The 23,457-nt window shown below is 46.0% G+C and overlaps 1 protein-coding gene across 1 annotated transcript in view; it reads left to right on the plus strand.

The window, feature by feature from the left end:
• The window catches only part of LOC135889995 (rap1 GTPase-activating protein 1-like), a 58,291-nt gene that overhangs the window by 27,250 nt on the left and 7,584 nt on the right, over positions 1 to 23,457 (plus strand). Inside the window, exons 14-21 of the mRNA XM_065417754.1 lie at positions 5,722 to 5,793; positions 5,993 to 6,079; positions 7,758 to 7,892; positions 10,132 to 10,281; positions 12,753 to 12,856; positions 14,736 to 14,852; positions 15,223 to 15,349; positions 20,139 to 20,241. Of these exons, the coding sequence (XP_065273826.1) occupies positions 5,722 to 5,793; positions 5,993 to 6,079; positions 7,758 to 7,892; positions 10,132 to 10,281; positions 12,753 to 12,856; positions 14,736 to 14,852; positions 15,223 to 15,349; positions 20,139 to 20,241 (895 nt within the window). The remainder of the gene's footprint in view (positions 1 to 5,721; positions 5,794 to 5,992; positions 6,080 to 7,757; positions 7,893 to 10,131; positions 10,282 to 12,752; positions 12,857 to 14,735; positions 14,853 to 15,222; positions 15,350 to 20,138; positions 20,242 to 23,457) is intronic.

The raw sequence follows: 23,457 nt of genomic DNA on the forward strand, positions 1-23,457 counted from the left end.
AGCAGGCCACACAGGGCTGCTGGGGGCTCAGGGGGCCACATGGGGATGTGGGAGGGAGGCTCCAGGCAGGGCCACATAGGGATGTGGGAGGGGGGCTCCAGGCAGGGCCACATAGGGAGGCAGGGGGGGCACTGAAGATGCTGTGCCTAGGGGTGTGTAAGGTGTAAATCCAGCCCTGGATCCAGGACCACCACTCTGGGCTCTGGCTGACCGTCAGATGTTGCACAAGGTAGGCTCACAGTGGCCACGTTCTCAGGCTGCTTCCTGCCCCGCAGTCAAGCTCATACTCTTGGCCTGCACAGCCATTGCATGTACAGCCCATACAGTTCCTTCTCCAGTCTTTTATATGTGGTACCGGTGCAACTGCTGCTGGAATACTGTGTCTAGTGCTAGTGCCTACAATTCACAAAGGCTGTTGATAAATTGGAGAGGGCTCAGAGAAGAGCCATGAGAATAGTCAAAGGATTGGAAAACCTGCTTTATAGTGATGGATTGAGCTCCTCAAGTCTATTTAGTATAACAGAGAGAAGGTTAAGGGGTGATTTGATCACATTCTATAGGTACCTACATGGGGAACGGCAATTCAGTTAGAGAGTTCTTCAGTCTAGCAGAGAAAGGTCTAACGAGATCCAATGCCTAGAAGATAAAGCCAGACAAATTCATATTGGAAATAAGATGCAAATGTTGAACAATTATGGTAATTAACCATTGGAAGAACTTACTAGAGTTGTTGTGGATTCTCCATTACTGACAATTTTTGAAAAAACATCCAATATTGATTTAACAAGATATGCACTAGTCCAGGGATCTCAAACTCAAATCACCACGAGGGCCATATGAGGACTAGTACATTGGACCGAGGGCCGCATCACTGAAACCTTTTCATACAATGATACAAAAGTATAGTAAAAAATGAAGAGTAATATAGTATGCTATTAAAAGTCAATGTATTAACTTTTTAAAAACTGTAATGCGAAAAGTCAGTGCTAATTTAGACAGTCATTTCATTTTTGGCCACTTAGCTGGCAGCGTTTTGCATCAACAAAAGCATCAATATTAGGTTTGATATCCTGAGACGAAACCAGTCTCAGTGTTGTTTGCAAATTGTACCACATTCCATACAAAAAAATACACTATGAGACTGTAAAGACTGCACAGTTAAACACACGTGCCAAAATTAGAGTTGCACACACAACTTTTTCTCTGCACCTTTGAGACTGTGTTATCATGTAATCTTTTAATTACAGGGTCACGTACTGTTTCTCATATAATATATATCTTTTTTCAACACCCTTAAATTGTATAGCATCTTACAGTGATTTTTCTGCTGACTTTTATTGCGTTGTCACAGTAGCCCAATATATGCTTACTAGCAAAGGACTTGCCACGTAGCCACTCAAGTTTAAGGTAAGTATGAGTGAGGGTGGGCAAATGTGTGTTGTGATGGAAAGCTGTGTTGATTTGTGCCTGGGTTGTGTTGTGCTGGGAGATTTTGGTTGATTTGTGTTGGTGGCAAATAAGGGATGTGTATTGGGGTGAAGGGCTATCTGTATTTGGACTTGTTGGTTGTGTTGTTGTGTAGGTGGTTGTGCTGATATGTGAGGTGGCAGCTAGGCACAAGGGGGTGGCAGTCGGGCCAAGTAATCCACCATCTGTGAAGTTTCCCTCATACAACCAATGAAACTGTAGCATGCAAATTAGCTATTGAGTATGGGTGGTGATTGGTTGAGTTATCTCGGATATCACAATGGTCTAGTACTCTTGGCACAGCACAAATACACACCTTTCTGTAATTGTACACCAATTGTCAAGTAAAATAGCTGAGAACTTCAAAATTGGTTGGTAACAGACTGCAAAACCCCCACTACACCCCTTCCATGAGGCCCCCCCGCCCCGCCTCTTCCCACCCCTTCCCCACCCCCATTCCAACCCCTTCCCCAACGTCCCTGCCCCAGCTCCTCCCCCTCCCTGCCCCTATTCCAACCCCTTCCCCAAATCCCCACCCCAGCCTCCTCTCCTGAGTACGCCGCGTCCCTGCTCCTCCCCCCTCCCTCCTGGAAAGTCCTAAGCACTGCCAAACAGCTCTTTGTCAGCGGGAAGCGCTGGGAGGTAGGCGGAGGAGCAGGGACGCGGTGCGCTGTAGGAGGAGGAGGCGGAGGGGGTGGGGGGGAGGGGAGCTTGGCTGCCGGTGGGTGCAGAGCACCCACTAATTTTTCCCCGTGGGTGCTCCAGCCCCAGCACCTATGGTGGGCCGCAGGAAATAACTCTGCGGGCCGCATGCAGCCCACGTGCCGCATGTTTGAGAACCCTGCACTAGTTCAAACAGGAATTATTACAGAGAAGCTCTATGGCCTGTGTTATGTAGGTCAGACTAGATTATCACAGATAGCAATCTCTTCTATGAATCCCAGGAGAGTTGGCAGAAGGAAGTAGGGAGAGGATTTGGCTATCTAGCCAACCATGGCTCTGTGGGTGGACAGGCTGACTTCTCCTGTTTGCTCATCTCCCACCAGCCAGGGGCAAGGGCAGCCTTCACAGCACTGCTGCTCACTGTGGAGTGAGACTCCCCATTTGCTCCCCCAGTTCATTTTAGGGGCCACAGAAATTCACTGTGGGCCCTTATCAAAGTGAAAGCAGGGGTGGCATCTGCTGTGTCTCTTAGTCCATCCCTGCTGTTGAACCCTCCTAGCAGTCTCTGGTGGGATTGTTTTGGCCATCCTTTCCATCATTGGAGTTATAGATGGAAAAAAACTAAAAATACTCCAGGCCATTGCCCAGGAGCCACTGCAGAATCATTCCCTATAGGCTACAGTACATTTCCATTGGACCTTTCACCACTTCTCCTGGGAGATGATTCTGCAGCATAATAGATTTCACTGTGGGCAGGTTTTTCTGTCAATGCTTTCCCTATCTTAGGTCCACATTTGGGCACTGACACTATGTGCTTAATGTTAGACAATCATATTTGAAAATTTTGACCATAGTACTTGGTTATTTTAATCTTTCCTCAGAGTCAAGAAATCATAGAATATCAGTGTTGGAAGGGACCTCAGGAGGTCATCTAGTCCAACCCCCTGCCCAGAGCAGGACCAATCTCCAGACAGATTTTTGCCCCAGATCCCTAAATGGCCCCCTCAAGGATTGAGCTCACAACCCTGGGTTTAGCAGGTCAATGCTCAAACCTCCTCCCAAGGTAATGCAAGATTTTAACTAGCCAGGACTGTAGTGGGAGATGGTTTTATGGCTTAGGGAACTAGCCTGGGACAAGAGAGATCAGGCATTGAAGGGTGTGCCTATCCTCTGTTGCCCCCTTCTGGCCAAGCATGGCTCAGGGGGTCCGGCTCCATTTTCCCTCTTGGACTCCTTAAAACTCCACACAAGCTTTTCTCTTCCAGTAATACCCTGGTTTATTCTCATAAACTGTTCCAATCAAAATAAAGTCCCCAGAGTCCAAACTTTATCCGCTCCAGCTCCCAGCTTTAAACCAAATATAGAGCCTTAGCTAGCTTCTCCTCCAGCTCACCGTTTTTCCCAGTTAGTCATTTTACCAGACCTCCCCCGCTGGTTTCTCCCTTGTTCTGAGGGAAGAGACAATATATACAGTCTTCTTCCCAGAGCTTGTCCAGATTAGCTGGGAGAGACCTGTCCTGCTAGTCCCAGGCTTTTAAAGAAACAATAGCCTGGATTTCCCCCCATTCCTTAACTGTTCTCCTGGGACCATCCTCCTCTCTCCTAACACCAACTTTGCCTTCTCTAGGTCTTCATTTACTCTAAAAAGTCCCAGGAGTTAAGGGACATGAAAAAGAATAGGTGTTGATTGACCACTAGTCCTTATAATCCTTAAGGAGACAGACACCCTGCTATGTCTGTGTGTAATCCCTGGCTCTGCCACAGATTTCCTTTGTGATCTTGGGTGAGTCACTGCTGAATGTTCTCCATCAGTAATGGGAATAAGAATAATGCTGCTCTATATTTCAAGGATACATTAATTTAATGATTGTAAGGTACTCAGCTAATGTAATGCAGGCTCTGTGTGTGTGTGTGTAAGAAAAATGCTATATAAACTGGGTATATATTACGGTAGAACTATGTTAGAAACTAATTGGGGATTGAGGAATTCATTACATTGAATATCTCAATACTGCAGCAGATACAGTGCATAAATTTCAGTCTGGTGCACTGCATCACTTTCTTTTTGTCCTTCAAACCCCACAGTAAAGTGATTTCCATTGCATTGAAGGCATCAGGATGTGAAGGGATGTTGACTTGTTCTTCATCGACATCACTTTTGTTACATAATATTCTTTTCCCCTTATCAGGGAAAATGATTTGGATAAATGGTTGTTCAGAAGACTGGATTCATAAAATTGATGTTCTTCTGTGGTATAATAATATATTATTTGGATATACACTTGGGACTTAGCTGGCATAGAACCGTCTGCTGACTACACTACAGATTACATGCTGTGGAGAAGTATTGCCTTTGATTTATTTGAAATGTATTTACCCTTAATTAAATCAGGCGCCCCTTAGTTTTGTATTATGGGACTGATTCACATCACCGGATGTTTTCAGGGTCCATGACTTCTGTTTCCACTCTTATACAGGAACTCCTCACTTAAAGTCGTCCTGGTTAACGTTGTTTCAATGTTAAGTTGCTGATCAATTAGGGAACATGCTCATTTAAAGTTGTGAAATGGTCCCTTCTAGTCATTTGGCAGCCGCCTGTTTTGTCCACTGCTTACAGGAAGAGCAGCCCGTTGCAGCTAGCTGATGGGTGGTTGGAACCAGGGTGGACCAGCAGCCCCCCATCCACTCCACACTCCCCTAAGTTCCCTGTGCAGCAGCTGTCCCTCCCCCCACTGCCATGTGCTGCTCCTGCCCTCTGCCTTGGAGCTGCTTCCAGAGACTCCTGCTTGCTGTACGGGGGGGAGGAGGGAAGAGGGAGGCTAATGTCAGGGTGTCTCCCCCTCCCCCCTGCTCCTGCACCCCGCTTACCCCATCTTCCATAGAGCAGGGGGGACACAGACGGATGGAGGGAGCTTCTAGGCAGTAGCTGCGGGTCTCAGCAAGCTGATTTAATTAACAAGGCAGTGTACTTAAGCCTGGGTCAGCTACTTAAAGGGGAAATGTGCATTCTGTCTCTCACACACAGGGTGTGTGTCTCTGTCTGCCCTCCCTCCTTTCCTGCTGCCTTGTAGAGTGTTGTGAGAGTTAACCCTTGAGGGCTCAGTCAATTGCTAGTTCATTTAGCAGTAAGGTATTCCCTGGGAAATATCCCACCCTCTGACTCCTCCACCGCAACCAAGCTTCACAATCATCATCACTGTGTACCAGTATTAAATTGTTTGTTTAAAACTTAGTGTGTGTGTGTGTGTATGTGTGTGTGTGTGTGTGTGTGTATATATATATATATATATATATATATATATATATATATATATATATATATATATATATATATATATATATATATATATATATATAAATATAGTCTTTTGTCTGGTGAAAAAAATTTCCCTGGAACCTAACCCCCTCATTTACATTAATTCTTATGGGGAAATTGGATTTGCTTAACATCGTTTCGCTAAAAGTCGCATTTTTAAGGAACATAACTACAACGTTAAGTGAGGAGTTCCTGTACAAGCTCATCACTGTGAGAGGATGTGACATTCTGGTTCTTGTTATGATGTAGAAGTGGTTTCTTCTGTATTGTTTCAGGTTTCAGTAACAGCTCGAGATGACGTCCCCTTCTTTGGACCCCCTCTCCCAAATCCAGCCATATTTAAAAAGGTTTGTGTCTCTGATGAGTCCTGTAAGCAAGCGATGCAGGGATTAGTTGTGTGATTTACACACTCCTTCACCTGTAGGTTGCTGTTTCCAATCTGGCTTCAGGATGGGGCTGGATAACCCTGGGGGGTTAAGGAAATGTATACCCAGAGCCTTTCCTAGGTTACTATTTCCAATCTAGACTTCCTTTTTTTCCCCACAGGGTCCAGAGTTTCGTGAATTCCTCTTGGCTAAGCTAATCAATGCTGAGTACAGCTGCTACCAGGCTGAAAAGTTTGCCAAACTAGAGGTGGGTCTGTGTATGTGAGTGTTCGCATTAATATTTAATAAATGCAAAAAACTGTTTTAGTGCCAGGTTAAGGCTGCACAATTAATGAAAGATATAGAAACTCTTAGGAAATTAAAGTCCCTTAAAAATAAAATAAAGTAAATTAAATGTTAACTCAGCCTTGTGGTGTTTCTTGTATGTTTTATTATATATATCTATATTAAAGTACACATTTAACCCCTCCAAAACAAGAATAGAATATCTGGTGTATGTGCAAAGTGGCTGCTACTAGAACTCTAGTGGTTACATTACCTGACTTTGTACAGTGAAAGCCACCCAATCCTAATGTTGCATTAACTTAGATTTTTGCATTTGATTCAGGGTAGATTGATTTAAATTAGCAAGTACAAAATCTTGATTTAAATACCGTAATCAATTTTAATCTTGTTTTCCATTTATACTTTTTAGTTATTTTCCTAAAGAAAGGTTTATTTGCACTGGTTGATAACCATTAAAGCATATTGATTTGCAACCAAATATAATTTTTACACTAAATTTGATACTTGTTTTTGCTAGCCAGGAGGATTCACTATATCTATACACATTTATTTAAGCAATTATATTGCTTAACATGCATTTATTTAAATTCTTAATTTTTACATTTGTTTATTAAGTTAGAAGATGTGAATTATACATTTCTTCATTTACTAGATTTTTTTGTGTGTGATTTGTGTCAAGCTGTATTTGGATGGAAATTGGAATATAGTTTAAACTACTTAATAAATTAAAAAAGTAAGTTTATCAGAACATGTTTGCATTTAAAATCAACTGATTTACTAAACAAAGTAAGTATCCTCTGCAGTGAGTGAACTGTACTATTTTTTCTGGCAACATGTCCTTCAAGGCTTTAGAACTAGTAGGCCTCATCTTCACACCTAGTTTTTATTCATAGATTGGAAGAGGGAGACAAGCTTTCCTGCTTTTTAAACTCCCGGTCTATTTTTTAACTTTGAATGAACTAGTCATTGAACAGAACTAGTTGAATAAACTGAAATGAAGAAAATAGTCGTGCTGTGCCTGCAAAAGACTATCAATAGCTAGCACTTCAACAAACTCTGGTTCCAGGTGCTTAGCCAGTGTCTTCCACCAGTTCAGCAGTGTGACATTCTTTAAAACTTTGGCAGCAAACATGTACTGATTAAGATTATATTTTGTAAATTTAGTTTAAATTATTTTTAACATAGGTTGTCATAATTTCAAATAGGTTTATTTTTAAGAACAAAAATGTATTTAATTTAAAGAAAGAAAATCTGATTTAAATGAAGAAACTTATTTATTTATTTATTTATTTATTTTAAATAATCAGTTTTTATCCACCCTGATTTCATTTCCTAGGCTCTTCTAAGACGGGCTGAGGGAAATGGAAAACAGAAGAAATGAAGAAAAAGGGCACAAAAAATAGCTTAAGGCGGTATATCTGCCTTCAGAGTTGGGGGAGAATAAGGAAGTTAGAGAAGGGTCCACATTTGGAAGAAATCATATTCCTCTTAACACTAGAGAAAGTGGGATGTATCAATTATATCTGAAATATAGGAGAGTTCATTCTCTCTCTCCCCCTCTCTCAGTGCTCTGTCCTTTCTTTTTTCTGTTATTCTATTCTGTCCCTTTTCTCCCACTCTCTCTCTCTGCCCTGGTGTAGGAGCGGACTCGCAGTGCCCTCCTAGAGAGCCTTTTTGAGGAGCTGCAGCTCCATAGCCGCAGCATGATGGGCCTGGCCTCTGGGGACGATGACAAGATGGAGAATGGGGGTGGTGGCTTCTTTGAAAATTTCAAGGTGAGAAATCAAGAACTGCTGCAGCCTCTTAAACCAACCCCTCTTTCAGAGCGGCTGCCACCCAGCTCAGTCCCTGTTCAGGATACATCAGCCCTGTTGGGCACGTGTGCTTGGGGTGGCAGGGAGTGGGGGGAAATGTGGCTCCTTCTCAACAGCCACATTTTGCAATGTATTTTTATATACCTCACAAAGAGAAATGCAGCTTCTCCCTCCCCACTCAGGGGAGATGCAGCTTGGCACAGTACAGCATCCCATGCTGTTCCTAATGTGAAGCCTCTGGGTGGGATGAAATGAAGCCCTAGACCCCCTGGCCCTAGCCTTGGCCCTGGCTGGCATCTAGTGGCAGGGAGGACCCAATTCCCCGATGTATAGAAAAGAGATCAGGAGCTTGCGGAAGGAAGTATGATGGGCTCGGGGGGCAGAGCCTTTTGTCCCCCAGCAGCACACTGGCTCCAGCCTAGCTCCAGGACAGCAGCAGCAGCTGGGAAGGTCCCATCTCATGGTTGTTTCTAACACAACTGTTGCTGTGGTATCTAGATGCTTTGGAATACTGAGATACATCTTTTTCCCTCTAAAAGCACAAGCTCTTTTTTGTATGATGAGGTGGTATCAATGGCCAATCTCCAGGAGCGCAGGGTCAGGGTGATGTGAAGGAGGGAACGCATATACCAGTGATACTCAGATCTCAATGGTTCAGAAGCCAAATTAGTGATCAACATTACCCAAAAGAGCCACAGTAGTATGAATTCATTGTTTCATTTACTTTCTTTCTCTCTCTTTATATATACTATTCTCACAGCAAAATGACTGACTAAGTATTCTACAATAAAAGCATCCTGATTGATTAATAACTTAGCTTGGTTAATAAATAATTGAATCATGGTATTTTAATATCATGTGCTGCAAAGAGCTGCAGGAGACACATTGAAGAGCAACTTGCAGCTCCTGAGCCGCCTGTCTGAGTATCACTGGCCTACTCAAACAGGAGAGAATGAGTGTGCTGGTTCTCACTCCACTGCCTGCATCCAGGGCCGTCGTTACCCATACGCAAAGTACTCAGCTGCGTGCTGTTACAGCCCCTGCTCCAGCTCTTCCCCAGGGCCCCCGCCCCTGCTCCGCCCCCGCCTCTTCCCAGCCCTGCCTCTTCCCGCTCCCGCCCCACCCCAGCCCACCCCCACTCCTCTGAGGACTCCAGAAGCGGTCAGGCCTGCAGTCACCGGTAAATAGAGCGACCTGGCCCCAGCCTACTCCACTCCCCTGGCTCCCAGCTGCACCGCCGGCGAGTGCTGGGGGGCGGTTCCCCTCTGCCCCCCAAGCCTGGGAGCCAGAGGAGCAGAGCAGGCTGGGGCTGGGTCACTCCACTTCCCGCAGAAAGTGGCCAGTCCTCCTCCCCCCGTCCCCCACGGAGGCCTGGGGCCAGTCCCCCCCCGCTCCACCCCACGGACAGCCATATCACAGGTACCAGCATCTCACTCGGCACTGTCAGCCCCCTTGGTTGGCAGCCCTCATCAGAATTGCTGGGGACAAAATGGGCCAACTCCCCACTCACCTGTAGAGGTGGTTGGTGCAGGTCATGGCTGAGTCCCATTGGTAGGGTGTGTTTGAGTGATTAGCTTACTGCCCTTGCAGCATCTGTTCGGTGGATAAATAGAAAATTTCAGACTCTGTCCAGCGCCTGTCGGCATATACCCCAAAATCTGTTTTTCTGTCCTCTGGCAGCTGCTGCACATCGCTGTGTTCAGACAGCCTTTTAAGGAGCTGGAGAAGAGGGAGGGGGCCTGTGAAGTGGCTTTTTCAGAGTACTCTGGTTTCGGTGGGGCAGCTTCTCTCTCATGGCCATTGCATAGGCCTGCATGGGACTGAGCCCTCCAACCTTACATGGGGATTTGGTCCCTTTTCTTGCACTGGGTATGACTGTGTGAGGTAATGCTGGCTTTTTAGGAAAGTTGTACTGTTGGTGGGGAATCTCTTTATCGCCTGCAGGAGGATGGGGGACACTGAGAGCAGAGGGAACAATCTTTCACTGACCCGGGGGCAAATAGACAAGATGGGACCAAACAGGCCTTTCCCATGGGTAATTTTTGGTCTGCTGAGCTCTAGTGGGGAGAGAGGATATTTCTGGTACTGGTGTCTGTCCCCCCCTCTACTCCCCTCCGTGGTGTTCTTCATACTGTCCTTATGTGTGTCTGTGTGTGTGTCTGTGTCTCTTCGTCTGTCTCTCTGTCTCCCTTCTGTCCAGCGGGTGATCCGAGGCCGCAGCCAGAGCCTGGATACCATGGGGATAGCCATGAGGAAACAACAGCAGCCGGCAACCCCGCCCAGCCGCCCGGCTACTGCCGGCCTTGCTCTCAACCAGAGTGTCGCCGAGGGCACCAAGGCTATTGCTGCGGTAAGGTACCGGGAGGGAGTGCCATTGGAAAGGGCCAAGCATGTCTCTGATCCTCCATGATCCACCCACACATTTTGTCCCTCTATCCCTATTAGTGTGTCCCTCTGTGAATCTTTTCTGTTTATATCACTCCATTTCTGTCTCTGTGTGTCTGACTGGGTGTTTCTTTGTGCATCTCTCTCGTGCTGAGTCTGTGTCTCTGTTTTGTCTTCATTTATGTCTCTGGGTCCCGTTCATCTACACACTGGATCTGAGCTTGGCACAGGGCTTGAGAGGAAGGGCAGAGGTGGCTTGACATCACCCTTGTGCCTCCCTTATCCTGGACTAGCTGTGGATCTGCATGCTGCCCTAACTGAAAAAAGACCATACACCTTGATTTTGTCAAGACAGTCCTGGTTTTTTATATGATGAGAACTGAGAACTTCAGGATACTGGAACTGTTTCAGTGTTTCACTTCATCAATCAAATGTTCATGTTTTAATAACTACAAAATGTATGTTCCAGTCATATTGCTATGCTGAGTAGAATTCACTTGTCAGGAACAACAGTTCAGTGGAACAAGCACTCAGAGGGCTGAACAGTATTTGCAGTGAGAGAAAAGTTAGATGAGCACAGGCACTGCCAAAACCATTCTTTTACTTGATGTGACTGTTAAGGATACTTGGTTGGTGTTGCATGATAAACTCATTCAGAGCACTACATTCCAGGAGAAATGCTCCATTCTGAGAAATATGCTTGTGTCACTGACAGAAGTAACACCTAGTTGTATAAGAAAAAGTGCACTCATGTCTTCTGTATGAATATTTCATGACCCTCGAAAATGTTGCCACAAAAGTGTCCTGGTTTCTGATTCTGAAAATATGGTTACCCTAGCTAACTCGCACCTGGCTGCCTAAGGCTTCTGCACTGGGGCTCCAGCAGGGCTGGTGTAGTGCCAAAAACACCAGCTCTATGTCAACCAGGGAGGTCCCTTTCTTTGGGGAATTGCAGCCCAGGGGACAGATGTTGTAGCTTTACAGATCCTTTATGTCTGCACTAAGAAGCCATAGAGTAGTGATGAGCTGGGCCCTTCCTCTCTCTCTCTAAGTCTGTATGTCTGTTTGTTTCTTTGGGTTTGTCTACACTGCGACATTGTCGACAAAACTTTTGTCTTTTACGGGTACTTTAAAAAGCCCCCCCTGCGAAAGACAAAAATTTTGCTGACGCAAGTGGCAGTGTGAATGCAGCTTTGTCAGCAGGAGTGCTCTCCTGCCTACAAAGCTAACGCCGCTCACTGGGCTGGAAGTATTGCGTCGGCAAAAGTGCCGACAAAATACCGACAGAGAGCGTTCACACACGCTGACTTTTTAGCCACAGCCTTGTCGCTAAAAGCTGCATAGTGTAGACAAGCCCTTTGTGTCTCCTTTCAATCTGAGTTTATGCCTCTCTTCCAAACTCTTTCTGTGTCTCTCTTTATGACATTGTAACTCTCTGCCTGAGCCTCTGTCTCTCATTCCATTTCTCTCACTCTGTCTCTTGTCTTTCTGCGTCTCATTCTGCCTGTCTGTTTTTCTTCCTCTCTGTCTCTCTTAGCATCTGTGTTCAGGGCTGGATTAATGTGGGCCCGGGACTATTAGATTTTGTGTGGGCCCTGTATACAAGTCTTTTTCCTGGGAGGGAGTTTGGTGCAGGAGGGGGCTGGGGCAGGGGATTGGGGTGCAGGAGGGGGTGTGAGGTCTGGAATGGAGTTTGGGTTCAGGAGAGGGATTCTGATCTGGGGCAGGGGGTTGGGATGGAAGAAGGGGTGTGAGGTGCAGGCTCCGGCCGGGAGGCGCTTACCACAGGCAGCTCCCGGCCCGGCGGCGCAGCAGGCTGCCTGCATGCCGTGGTCCCACGCTGCTCCCAGAAGCGGCTGGCTGCTAGTACGTCTCTGCGGCCCCTGGGGGAGGGGGACAGTGTGTCTCCATGCACTGCCCGCGCCTGCAAGCACCATCCCCTTAGGGGGACGGTGCTGGGGGCGGTGGCAGCGCGCGGAACTGCCTCCCCACCCCTGCCAGGGACCGCAGAGACGTGCTAGCAGCAGGCCGCTTATGGGAGTGGTGTGGAGCCACGGCATGCAGGCAGCCTGCCTGAGCGCCCTGCTGCGCCGTGGGACTTTTAGTGGCCCGGAGTTGGAGATCGCTGCCTGTGATTTATTTTTGCGGGGCCCCCCTTGAGCCGGGGCCTTGGGCTGCAGCCCCTAAAGCCCCTGCCTGTGTTGAACCCTCACTTCCTCCCCTCTCTTCCTCACTGACAGCTTGTAGGAGTTCTTCCTTCACATTCTGGTTCCTTGGGGGCTCTGGGCAGCACTATTACATATCAGAGATGATGGAAGAAGAGGGTCTGGGATCCAGGTTGCACACTCCCTCTCCCCCTCCTCCAGTACTCCACTGCTTTGTCTCTCACACTCCCCTCCCTCCTTCCTATAACTTCCTTACTCGCCTTCTCTCTAGTCCTTTGCCCTGCCTGGGAGGAGCCCATCACGCACCCGAGGCAGCCACTTCCACGGGCGTCGCAGCAGTGCCATTGGCATTGAGAACATCCAGGAGGAGAAGAGGTAAGAGCTGTGGGAATGGATGGGATGGGGTGGGGTGGGATGAAGGGTGCTGGGGCAGCAGAAGAGAGAGGAGAGATGGAAGGAACTGGGACCAAGGGGAGATGGAGGATGGTGAAGGCTGGGGGAGGCAAGAAAAGGGGAGATGGAGAGGTGGGATCAAAGGAACAGGAATGGGAGCAGACTGCAGGAGAAAATAGGCCTGGGACCCAGGGGAACTGAGAGGAAGTAGGAAGGGAAAGAAGTAGGGGAGGGGTAGACAAGGGAAACGGGAGGGAGGCAAGACCAGAGTGAAGGGGAGGAGAGAGGGGAACAGGAATGTAGATGACAGGACCTTCATCAAACAGAGTAGAAGATGATCCAGGATTCCTGCCCGTCCTGTTCCATCCCTGCTGTGACAAAAACAGTTCTGCTGTGCGCATATGAGCGGAGAGTGGAGAAAAATATTTTTTTTTCCATTTTTTTAAAATAGTAACTAAATCTTGTGACTTTTAAAAGAAATACTTGGGCAACTTTTCTAAACATGCTATAATCAAAATGGCTGAATTTTGAGATTTGCCGACTATCACAGAAGTAGCCTTCACTGAGGAGCAGAGTACAGCCTTTTTCCAGGGCTTGATGTAGCTGAGTTATGAGCATTTGAAAATTGCACACTGAGCAGTACAGGTTATTTTGTTAAGCTCTTAATGGGCCCCTAAAGGGGTGCTGTGCATCAGGGGTTCAGTGTATACCAGATCCAAAGCCCAGTCCTTTGAACTGCTCTATACGCCACATGAAACCTTCCCAATTGTTCATGAAATCCAGGAATCTGTCAAAGGGCTCAGTGTAGAGGAGAAGAGAACCCCCTCTCCCAGAATGTAGACAGCTGTGACCATCACCATGGGTAAAAACTGTGCCTGTGAAGTCTCTCCGCATGTCTCTTTCTCTTGCCCTTTCTTAAGAGAGACACTGACAGACTCATTTTTATTTAAAATGATGTATTTTTTTAGAACAATAAATTATATGGAGGCAAGTTCCCATTAACAATGTATCTAAAATAAAAAACTGTCACAACACTCGCACTTTTTGTGGCTTACCTTTAACAACAATTTTACATCTTGTATAAATACATTCCTCAGCCCAGCCCTTTATATGTTACTCACCTCCCTATCCTCTTCAAAGATGTTTAAAGATTTCCTGCAAAGGTGGAAAAATGGGTCTGTGCCCTTATTTGCTTCTTTATAATACAGAAAGAAGGTGTTGGGTTTCTTTAGATTTTCTTCTGCTTGTTTTCACCTTAGATATATCAGGAATGCTAAGCCTGCTTTTCCCTGCATTTGCTGGTTGATTCATCAGATGACTTGAGATGAAGACTGGGAGTTTTCTCAGCTCCTAATTGAAGGGGCTGCACTGCAGAATAATTCACACAAAGAGATTTCCTCGCAAATATATTAGTTAAATAGGTGTCAGCAAAAACACAAGTTTGATACAGTCTGAAAGAAAAACCACTGCTGCTCTCAGTTAGTCAAATGTCACCTCCTTGGTATGTTTGACACTATAAAAATACTAAATCTCCAGTCAACTGTAGAGTCTTCCAGGTTAGATAAGATCTGAATTTCTAGTGGGATGGGGGTGGGGGGAGCAAGTTGAGAAGAAATTTTGAAATCTTAAACCCTTTCAGGTCTTTTATTTTTTATGATAAAGAAGCATAAAAAGGCCCAGTCCTGATATGTTCTTCTTTTGTAGACTATTTAAGAAGATTGCTGTGTTCCAAACTGCCCCAACCTGCACCTTGTACCTGTGTCCCCCATAGAAATCCCTCTCTGTATTTCCTCTTGTAGGAAGCATTAAGTAACCCAGTGGTAACTCATGTCTCATGTAGCTGGTTTTCCTTTCACCCCAGTAGGGATGTTGCTGACAGAATCCAGAAGGTGCTGGAGAGTCCAGGACCCTTTTTTGACCTGAAGTCTGATGGCTCCTCCAGTCCCAGTTCCCCAGAGTTCCCAAACAGAAAGAACAAGTGAGTTGAAAATGGTCTTTCTGTTCAGGAGAAACTCTTGGTGTCCCTGGGGAAGGCTTCAGCATGGCAGGTGTCTCACTTTTTATCCCCTCACATAGGTACCTTGAATGTGGTCGCTAGTTGTTAGAGCCAGGGATCGGGAGCCAGTTCTGCCAGGTTCTATTCCTGGCTCTGACACTGACCATGGATGAGTGAGTTCCCCTCTCTGGATGATCCCCCCATCAATATGGATGATTACAATAAAGCTGCCCCACAGCGACTTGTAAGGCTTTGTTACTGTCTGCAAAGCACTGGAAGGGTCTTGGGTGGATGGTGCAAAATGAGATCTGTGTATCGCAATGATGGTGATAACTTTGGACTTGGATTTCAGAACCCTCTCCAATCAAACCTTGGGATATTGTGTGATGCAGCCACTCTCACGCTCCTCATCCAACGTGAGCAGCTGCTGTAGTGGAGTGAGGGAAAATGAAACATCTGAGGAAGAGGAGAATGAGACGGTGAGTGTAGGATTTATGAGCCCTAAAATACAGAGATTCCCTCCCCCTCACCGGGTCCCCCCTTCTCCTGCTTACCCCTAACACCAGCTATGTCCTGTAATGATAATTGGGGCCTAGTAGGTCTACCCTGGTTGTGAGCCTCATTGTGGGCAAGTGGATAAAAGTTTGTAAAGTATTACAATAATCTATAACAATGAATGCTGATAGGAAAAGCTGGAAAAGGTACACAAACAGAGTGAATTAGTCCGAACGAAAAGACCCAGTGATATAACTCAAGGACTATGTTAAGTTCATGCCTGGAAAACAAAGTGTGGGACTGGAAGTCAATGGACCAAATTAGTGTATCAGAAATTAGGCCTAATTGGTGGGCAAAATAATCATAGAATAGAAGTATAGAAGTGTAGGACTGGAAGGGACCTCAGTGGGTCATCTAGTCCATTCCCCTGCACTCAAGTCAGGACTGAGTAATAACTAGACCATTCCTGACAGATGTTTGTCTAATGTGTTCTGAAAAACCTCCAGTGACGGTGTGACGTTCCCCTGGTGTTATCTGGACTCTGGGAGCCAGCCTTACCCTGTTCTGCTGTGAGAACCCCCACTCCCAGGCTGTTCACACACAGCCTCTAGCATGTAAGCTGCTCCCATCTATGTGAGTGAGCACTTTTGGCCAGCCGCTGCTTGGATTGTGCAACCGAATGACGCTAGCCAATATCTCCGGTCCCAGACACAACACTAGGAACCTCCGTCTTGCAGTGTCCAGTTATGCCCGCTGGACACTGCAAGTTTATATGAATTCGTCAATTTAACAAAGAAATTGATATGTACCAGCTTGTCATCCCAAGGGGAGTCTCTGACACGCTTCAAACCAAATGCACTGGTTCAGGTAGAATAAACTAACATATTTATTAACTACAAAAGGTAGATTTTAATTGATTATAAGTCAAAGCACAAGTCAGATTTGGTCAAATGAAATAAAAACAAAACGCATTCTAAGCTGATCTTAACACTTTCAGTGCCCTTACAAACTTAGATGCTTCTCACCACAGGCTGGCTGGTTGCCGTTCAGCCAGGCTCTCCCCTTTGATCAGCGCTTCAGTCACTTGGTGATAGTGTCTGTAGATGGAGGTGGAAGAGAGAGAGAGCATGGCAAGCGTCTCTCCCTTTTATCATGTCTTTTCTTCCCTCTTGGCTTTGCCGCCTCCCCCGCCCCCCCGCCACTTCAGAGTCAGGTAATCCTCATCGTAGTCCCAAACTGACCAAGGGAAGGGGGATGACTCACTCAAGAGTCCAACAGATCCATTGTTGCTGCCTAGGCCAGTGTTCTTTGTTCCTGTGAGGCTGGGCTGGGTTTGTCTCATATATGCCCTGATGAGGTGTGAACTGCCCCTCTGCTCCTGGAGAGTTTTGCCTGGGCTTGTTTTAAGCCATGAGGTCACATTTTCAGCCTCATAACTATATACATGAAATAACAACAATGCTCAGTGCATCATGAGCCTTCCGAAGACACCCAACATGACAAACTTTGCATTGGATACCACACAATCTATTATAAGGATGAACATGGGGGTGCAGGGTGTCCCCCCGAGGTACAGAGCGTCACAGATGGAGATTCCACAACTTCCCCAGGCAATTTATTCCAGTGCTTTACTACCCTGACAGTTAGGAAGTTTTTCCTAATGTCCAACCTAAACCTCCCTTGCTGCAATTTAAGCCCATTGCTTCTTGTCCTATCCTCAGAGGTTAAGAACAATTTTTTCACCCATCTCCTTTTAACAACCTTTTATGTACTTGAAAACTGTTCCCCCCCTCAGTCTTCTTCAGAGTAAACAAACCCAATTTTTTCAGTCTTCCCTCATAGGTCATGTTTTCTAGACCTTTAATAATTTTTGTTGCTCTCCTCTGGACTTTCTCCAATTTGTCCACATCTTTCCTGAAATGTGGCTCCCAGAACTGGACACAGTAATCCAGCTGAGGCTTTATCAGCGCGGAGTAGAGCGGAAGAATTACTTCTCATGTCTTGCTTACAACACTCTTGCTGATACCTCCCAGAATGATGTTTGCTTTTTTTGCAACAGTGTTACATTCCTGACTCATATTTAGCTTGTGATCCACTGTGACCCCCCAGATCCCTTTCTACAGTATTCCTTCCTAGGCAGTCATTTCCCATTTTGTATGTGTGCAACTGATTGTTCCTTCCTAAATGGAGTACTTTGCATTTGTCCTTATTGAATTTCATTCTATTTACTTCAGACCATTTGTCCAGATCATTTTGAATTTGAATCCTATCCTCCAAAGCACTTGCAACCCCTCTCAGCTTGGTATCACCTGCAAAGTTTATAAGTGTACTCTCTATGCCTTTATCTAAATAATTGATGAAGATATTGAATGGGCCAGGACTAAGCCCTGCAGGACCCCAACTCAATATGCCATTACAGCTTGATTGTGAACCACTGATAACTACTCTCTGGGAATGTTTTCCAACCAGTTATGCACCCACCTTATAGTAGCTCCATCTAGGTTGTATTTCCCTAGTTTGTTTATGAAAGGTCATGTGAGACAGTATTAAATGCCTTACTAAAGTCAAGATATACCAGATCTGCCACTTCCTCCCATTCACCAAGGCTTGTTACTCTGTCAAAGAAAGCTAGTCAGTTGGTCTGTGATCCACTGTGACCCCCCAGATCCCTTTCTACAGTATTCCTTCCTAGGCAGTCATTTCCCATTTTGTATGTGTGCAACTGATTGTTCCTTCCTAAGTGGAGTACTTTGCATTTGTCCTTATTGAATTTCATTCTATTTACTTCAGACCATTTGTCCAGATCATTGTCTGACATGATTTGTTCGTGACAAATCAGTGTTGACTGTTACTTATTACCTTCTTATATTCTAGGTGTTTGCAATTGATTGGTTGACTATTTGCTCCATTGTCTTTCCCGGTACTGAAGTTAAGCTGACTGCTCTGTCATTCCCTGGGTTGTCCTTATTCCCCTTTTTATAGATTGGCACTATATTTGCCCTTTTCCAGTCCTCTGGAATCTCTCCAGTCTTCCATGAGTTTTCAAAGATAATTGCTAATGGCTCAGATATCTCCTCAGTCAGCTCCTTGAGCATTCTAGGTTGTATTTCATCAGGCCCTGTCGACTTGAAGACATCTAACTTGTCTAAGTAATTTTTAACTTGTTCTATCCCTATTTTACATAAGAACATAAAAACAGCCATACTGGGTCAGACTAGCCCAGTATCCTGTCTTCCACCAGTGGCCAATGCCAGGTGGGATTCAGAGGGAGTGAACAGAACAGGAAGTCACTGAGTGATCCATCCCCTATTACCCACTCCCAGCTTCTGGCAAACAGAAGCTAGGGACTCAGAGGCTAGCTGCAGATCCTACCTCATTTTCACTGGCATTCATTGTGTTAGACATCCGATCACTACTAACCTTTTTGGTGAAAACTGAAACAAAAATGTCATTTAGTACTTCTGCCAGTTCCACATTTTCTGTTATTGTCTATTGAATCAGCCTACCCTGTCCTTGGTCTTCCTCTTGCTTCTAATGTATTTGAAGGACACTTAATGAGGGGATGAGCAATTCCACTTATCAATCCCTCTTGGGGTCCTCCAAAAGACTTTTTGGGGAAAGTTAGAAGATGGTGGCTGAATGAAAGACCGGAGTACAAGAAGAAGCAAGCTTCACCATCATGGCTGCCACCGCCACTGTCTCTTGGGACCCTGGGAATCACCATGACACTGCTGGGCCTTTGTCATTCAGATCCTGAGAGATGTCCTGATGAGACTACGCCAGAGAGAAGGACCCAGATGACCCTGCCACCTCCATCAGCTAAATGCCAACCACCACCTGGGATGGGAGACTTTATGTCTCCCTCTCTCCCGCCGCCCGGCAACATCCTTTTCCTTCCCTACCTTATTTCTTTTCTTTCTATCTCTCTCCTTCTGTTTAATAACAGTCTGGCTTATCTGGCCAAGACTGCATTTTTATTTATTTATTTATTTTTGCAACACTGCTGTAGGCCTGCCACCAGGAAGGTAGCAAAAAGCAATATCTTAAACGGCCCAGTGCTGGTACAAGTTTGCCAGGTCTCAGATTGGGTGATCAGACCATGTGCTGTGTTTCTCCAGCAGCAAGATTGCAAATGAGAGTCAGCACCAGAAATAGAAGCTGCATTTTCTATCTTTTCTGTTCCCTTTTATGTGTGTCTGTGTTGTTTTGTTTTCAAGAAAACTGGATCAGATTTCAGAGGCAGCTCCAGCTCCCCTCAGCTAACTTCTTTTTTCCCCATAAAGGACAGTTATTATCCTTTTTAATACCATCTAAGATTGCTAGGTGGGGGATTTCCTTCTAAAAACTCTCTCCAGCTAAAGGGAAAGGGAACAAAAGATGTTATTAAAATGAAAGCCTTATGTAAAACTTTATATTTCAAATGCTTTGACTATTTTTCCTTCTTTTCTGTATCTTTAATAAAAGGTAAAAGATTTGTAATGGTGTGTTTGCCATGTTACTAAGTAGGCTGAGGTCTCTGTATACCAAACCCTGAACTGTTTAATGTTGGACAGTGGCACATTAACAGTGACTTTTTGGGCCCATTTATTCCATCAAAATTAATACAACAGTTCCCCAAGAGATTCCCCTCCCCCCACACTCCGGGTCCCCCCATCCAGTTATGTCCTCCCGAGAGATCCCCCTTTCTTTAAATTCTACTTTCTTCTGGGTCCACTGGGTTTGTCCATGTTTACAAAGTGCCTTCCTAAAATATCCCTTCTTTCCCCTCTCCAGGAGCTGATGTGCTCTCTTGAGGTTCCTCAGAAGCGGGATTCCCTGGTTCAGAGTGTGTGGCTGGATGACAGTGTGGGCACACCCAGTAGTGCTAGCTCACCAGGTAAACTGTGCTCCTACCTCCCTCTCTAGAACATGTGAGGGAGTGGAGAGGTAAAGAGACAGCAGTAGCACCTGTTCTCAATACCCAGAATGGGAGGAGTGCAGGGAGGTGAAGTGGAGCAGCAAAGGGCTGGAGAGGAACACAAACTAGTGAGGGAGCGTAGAGAAGGGGGACAGGGAAATGTGCAGAGAGAGTTTAGGATGGGGGCACTTAGGATGTGCACTGTATAAATGCTTTGATACATATGGGAGTGGGGAGATCGGGGGGGAGGATGGACTTTAGGTAAATCCTGTGGACAGAATATATATACACCTCTACCCCGATATAACGCTGTCCTCGGGAGCCAAAAAATCTTACCACGTTAGAGGTGAAACTGTGTTATGTCGAACTTGCTTTGATCCGCCAGCGTGCGCAGCCCCGCCCACCCGGAGCGCTGCTTTACCGCGTTATATCTGAATTCATGTTATATCGGGGTAGAGGTGTATATGTATGTGTATACAGAGAGAGATTATAGACAGGGCTAGCAGACCTGTCTGCTATTATGGTTGCCTGACACTTCCCATTATAAAACCCTGTTTTCATTTGCTTATAACTTTGCCAGACTTTAACTGTTTCTGCTGAAATTGCCAATGCTGGGTGTTTGCCTCAGGCTGATTGTGGGGTGGGGTGGGATTCAGTGAAATTGGTTCAGCTGTTTCTAACAATTAGATTACCTTGTTTTTCCCATGTTAAAAAAAAATCGTGAGACTTTTTCTCAGAACAGCTCTTGTGCCCCCATGGTTTGGAGCAGGCAGGGATTAAAATTTGGAGCAGGAGGGTGTCAGGTTTTCGCTATCCCTGTGAGAATCCAACCAAACTTGGCCAGATTAAAAGCCTTTGAAAAAATCACAGTTTGCACATGCTCAGCACAGACTTGCTAGAGCTTAACAACTAAAATCTCTGAAGAGTCCATTGTCACTGAGCATACTGCATCCCCTCCTAGCACTGACCTGCAAGTGCATGTGCCATCCCCACAGAGTGACTGAGCATGTTCCGTCCCCTCTCATCTTCTGCACGTGACAGGACTGCACTGTGCCACCTCCATGGAGCAATTCCGCATATTCCAACCCAGGGCTACAGGAGCTCAGACTGACTTCCCCTGTCGTTGATGCTTCCAGCTGCTCTAGACTGGGTTGGGGCTGGGCAGGAGCACTGGAACTGAGAGCAGGGAGCCTGTTTCTCCTGTTCTGTCAGTGACATTGCCCCCCTCCCTGACAGACACCCAGGCTGCGTGGAGAAGGAAGCCATTTTATTAGAATGCAGAGGGGCCAAGAGCTGGATGGGGAGATGGAAAAGAGAATATTGGGACAAGGAGTCTAGAGAGACTGGGACTGCAGGGGGAAGGAAACTGTGACTGTGAGTGGAAGGGGGCAGGTTGGGACTGGTTGGGCATAGAGACTGGGACAAGGAGCTAGGGAGGGCCTGGGTGGGGAACATGAGATGGGATAAGTAGCTTAGGGAGGGAGACTAGGACTGGAAGCCAGTTTGCAGGGGGGATAGGGGAAGGAGGAGAGGGACAAATTGTATGAGGAGTTGGGAGAGGAAGACTAGGACTGGCTGAGCAAGGTGACTGGGATGAGAAGCCTGAAGAATGGAGACTGGGCCTGGGGAATGGAACCAGATATCAGAGTCTCTGCAGTAACAGTAGTTTTCCTCCCTGCAGGGCTATATATCAGGCTAACACTGATATTAAGTTAGGGGATGGAGCCAGGCCTCAAGGTTTCCATAGCAGCAGCAGTGTGTCCCTTTCATCATATCCCTTGTAGTGCCCTGGCAATGGTGGGTGGCACTCAGGTCCCTGCCTCGAGTGGTCTGGTGTTATTGGGAGTAGTGGGGAAGAGGAGATGGTGTGAGGTGTGTGGCAGGAAAACAGACTTGTACAGGGGCTGGTGTTCCGGAACGTGGAGGCGCAGGAGAACCTGAGAAATTAGAGCTATTAGTGATCTATTACAACTACTCCAATTTGTGATGTAGGTCAGCAATTCAGTGTGTAAAACTCTGAAACTCCATGGTGTCAGCTCATACTGGGATGGTGTGGACCAGTTTTTGTAGGATTTGGTTCATGTAAAGCCCCAGAGAATACTAATTCTGCCCTCTAGTGATGCCATGCAGCAACCATACAATTAAGATGGATGCCTAGCAGAGTTTGTGATCCCACATTAGACTAAACTGACTTTTGGAGACAGTTTTTTCCATATTGTTTCCTCTGGTGTCTCTATAGGGCAGAATTAAAGTTGTTTGGGAGTCCTAATTTAGCATTCTCAGATCTTAACATGTTTGCATGTCTTTGAAGTTTAACTTGAACTCTGAACCTGCTAGGGACATAATGCTTGTTTTGGAGATAATTATATCATCTCTATAATATTTTTTCACCCTAAAATGCTTCTCTGCAACCCTTACTCCATTGTAATTCAGTGATTGTCTGGGAAATATACAACACAAGCTAGGGACTTCCACCCCATCCCAGTCAGTGCAGAGTCCTTAAGAGGGAAAAGGAAGTAACATTTTACTGAAAAACAAGGCAGAGATTTCCAGTGCAATAACAAACAAGCAGATTGGTGCCCCAAAGGGATGAAGTGGGGAGCAGCTCCAAATGCCAATTTCATGGTAGGGTGTTTTTTGTTTTGTTTGTTTAATTCTTCTCCTCTGCCCTGAAGTTCAACAGATAGGAGGGATGGTGGGTAGTTCCAGCAGCAACATGGGGACTAGGAGTAATTAGCAGCTACCACAACAGCACATTCCCCTCAGCAGCCAGCTAGGAACCCACATATCATTTTCAGTGATGGAGTCAGGCTGCAGGGTCTCCAGAGCATCCCGCCCTACAGGACTATGTAAGGAGCCCAGGAATTAGGTCAATTCCATGTGTACAGAGCCAGGCCTCAAGGAATCAACAGCAGGAAAATATCCCTTCCTGGAGGGGCATAGAGGAGTCTGGCCCTAATGTTAATACTGGGGTAGAATGGGGCTTCAAGTGCTCTGTGACAGAGGTGGCAGCACTCCACTAACCTAGTGCATCATGGCAATGAATGAATTCTGGATTTGGATCCCAGACTCTTCCCGGTAGTCGAGCATTTCTCTCTGCCAGGATATTCGGGACTAGAAAGGTTAGAACCAGGTGTTATGTTTGCTGAAGCAGTAGTTCATCCCTTCATGCAAGTCTATGTAGGAGCCCAGCAC

This window comes from Emys orbicularis, chromosome 1, assembly GCF_028017835.1.
Source record: "Emys orbicularis isolate rEmyOrb1 chromosome 1, rEmyOrb1.hap1, whole genome shotgun sequence".
Classification (NCBI taxonomy): domain Eukaryota; kingdom Metazoa; phylum Chordata; order Testudines; family Emydidae; genus Emys; species Emys orbicularis.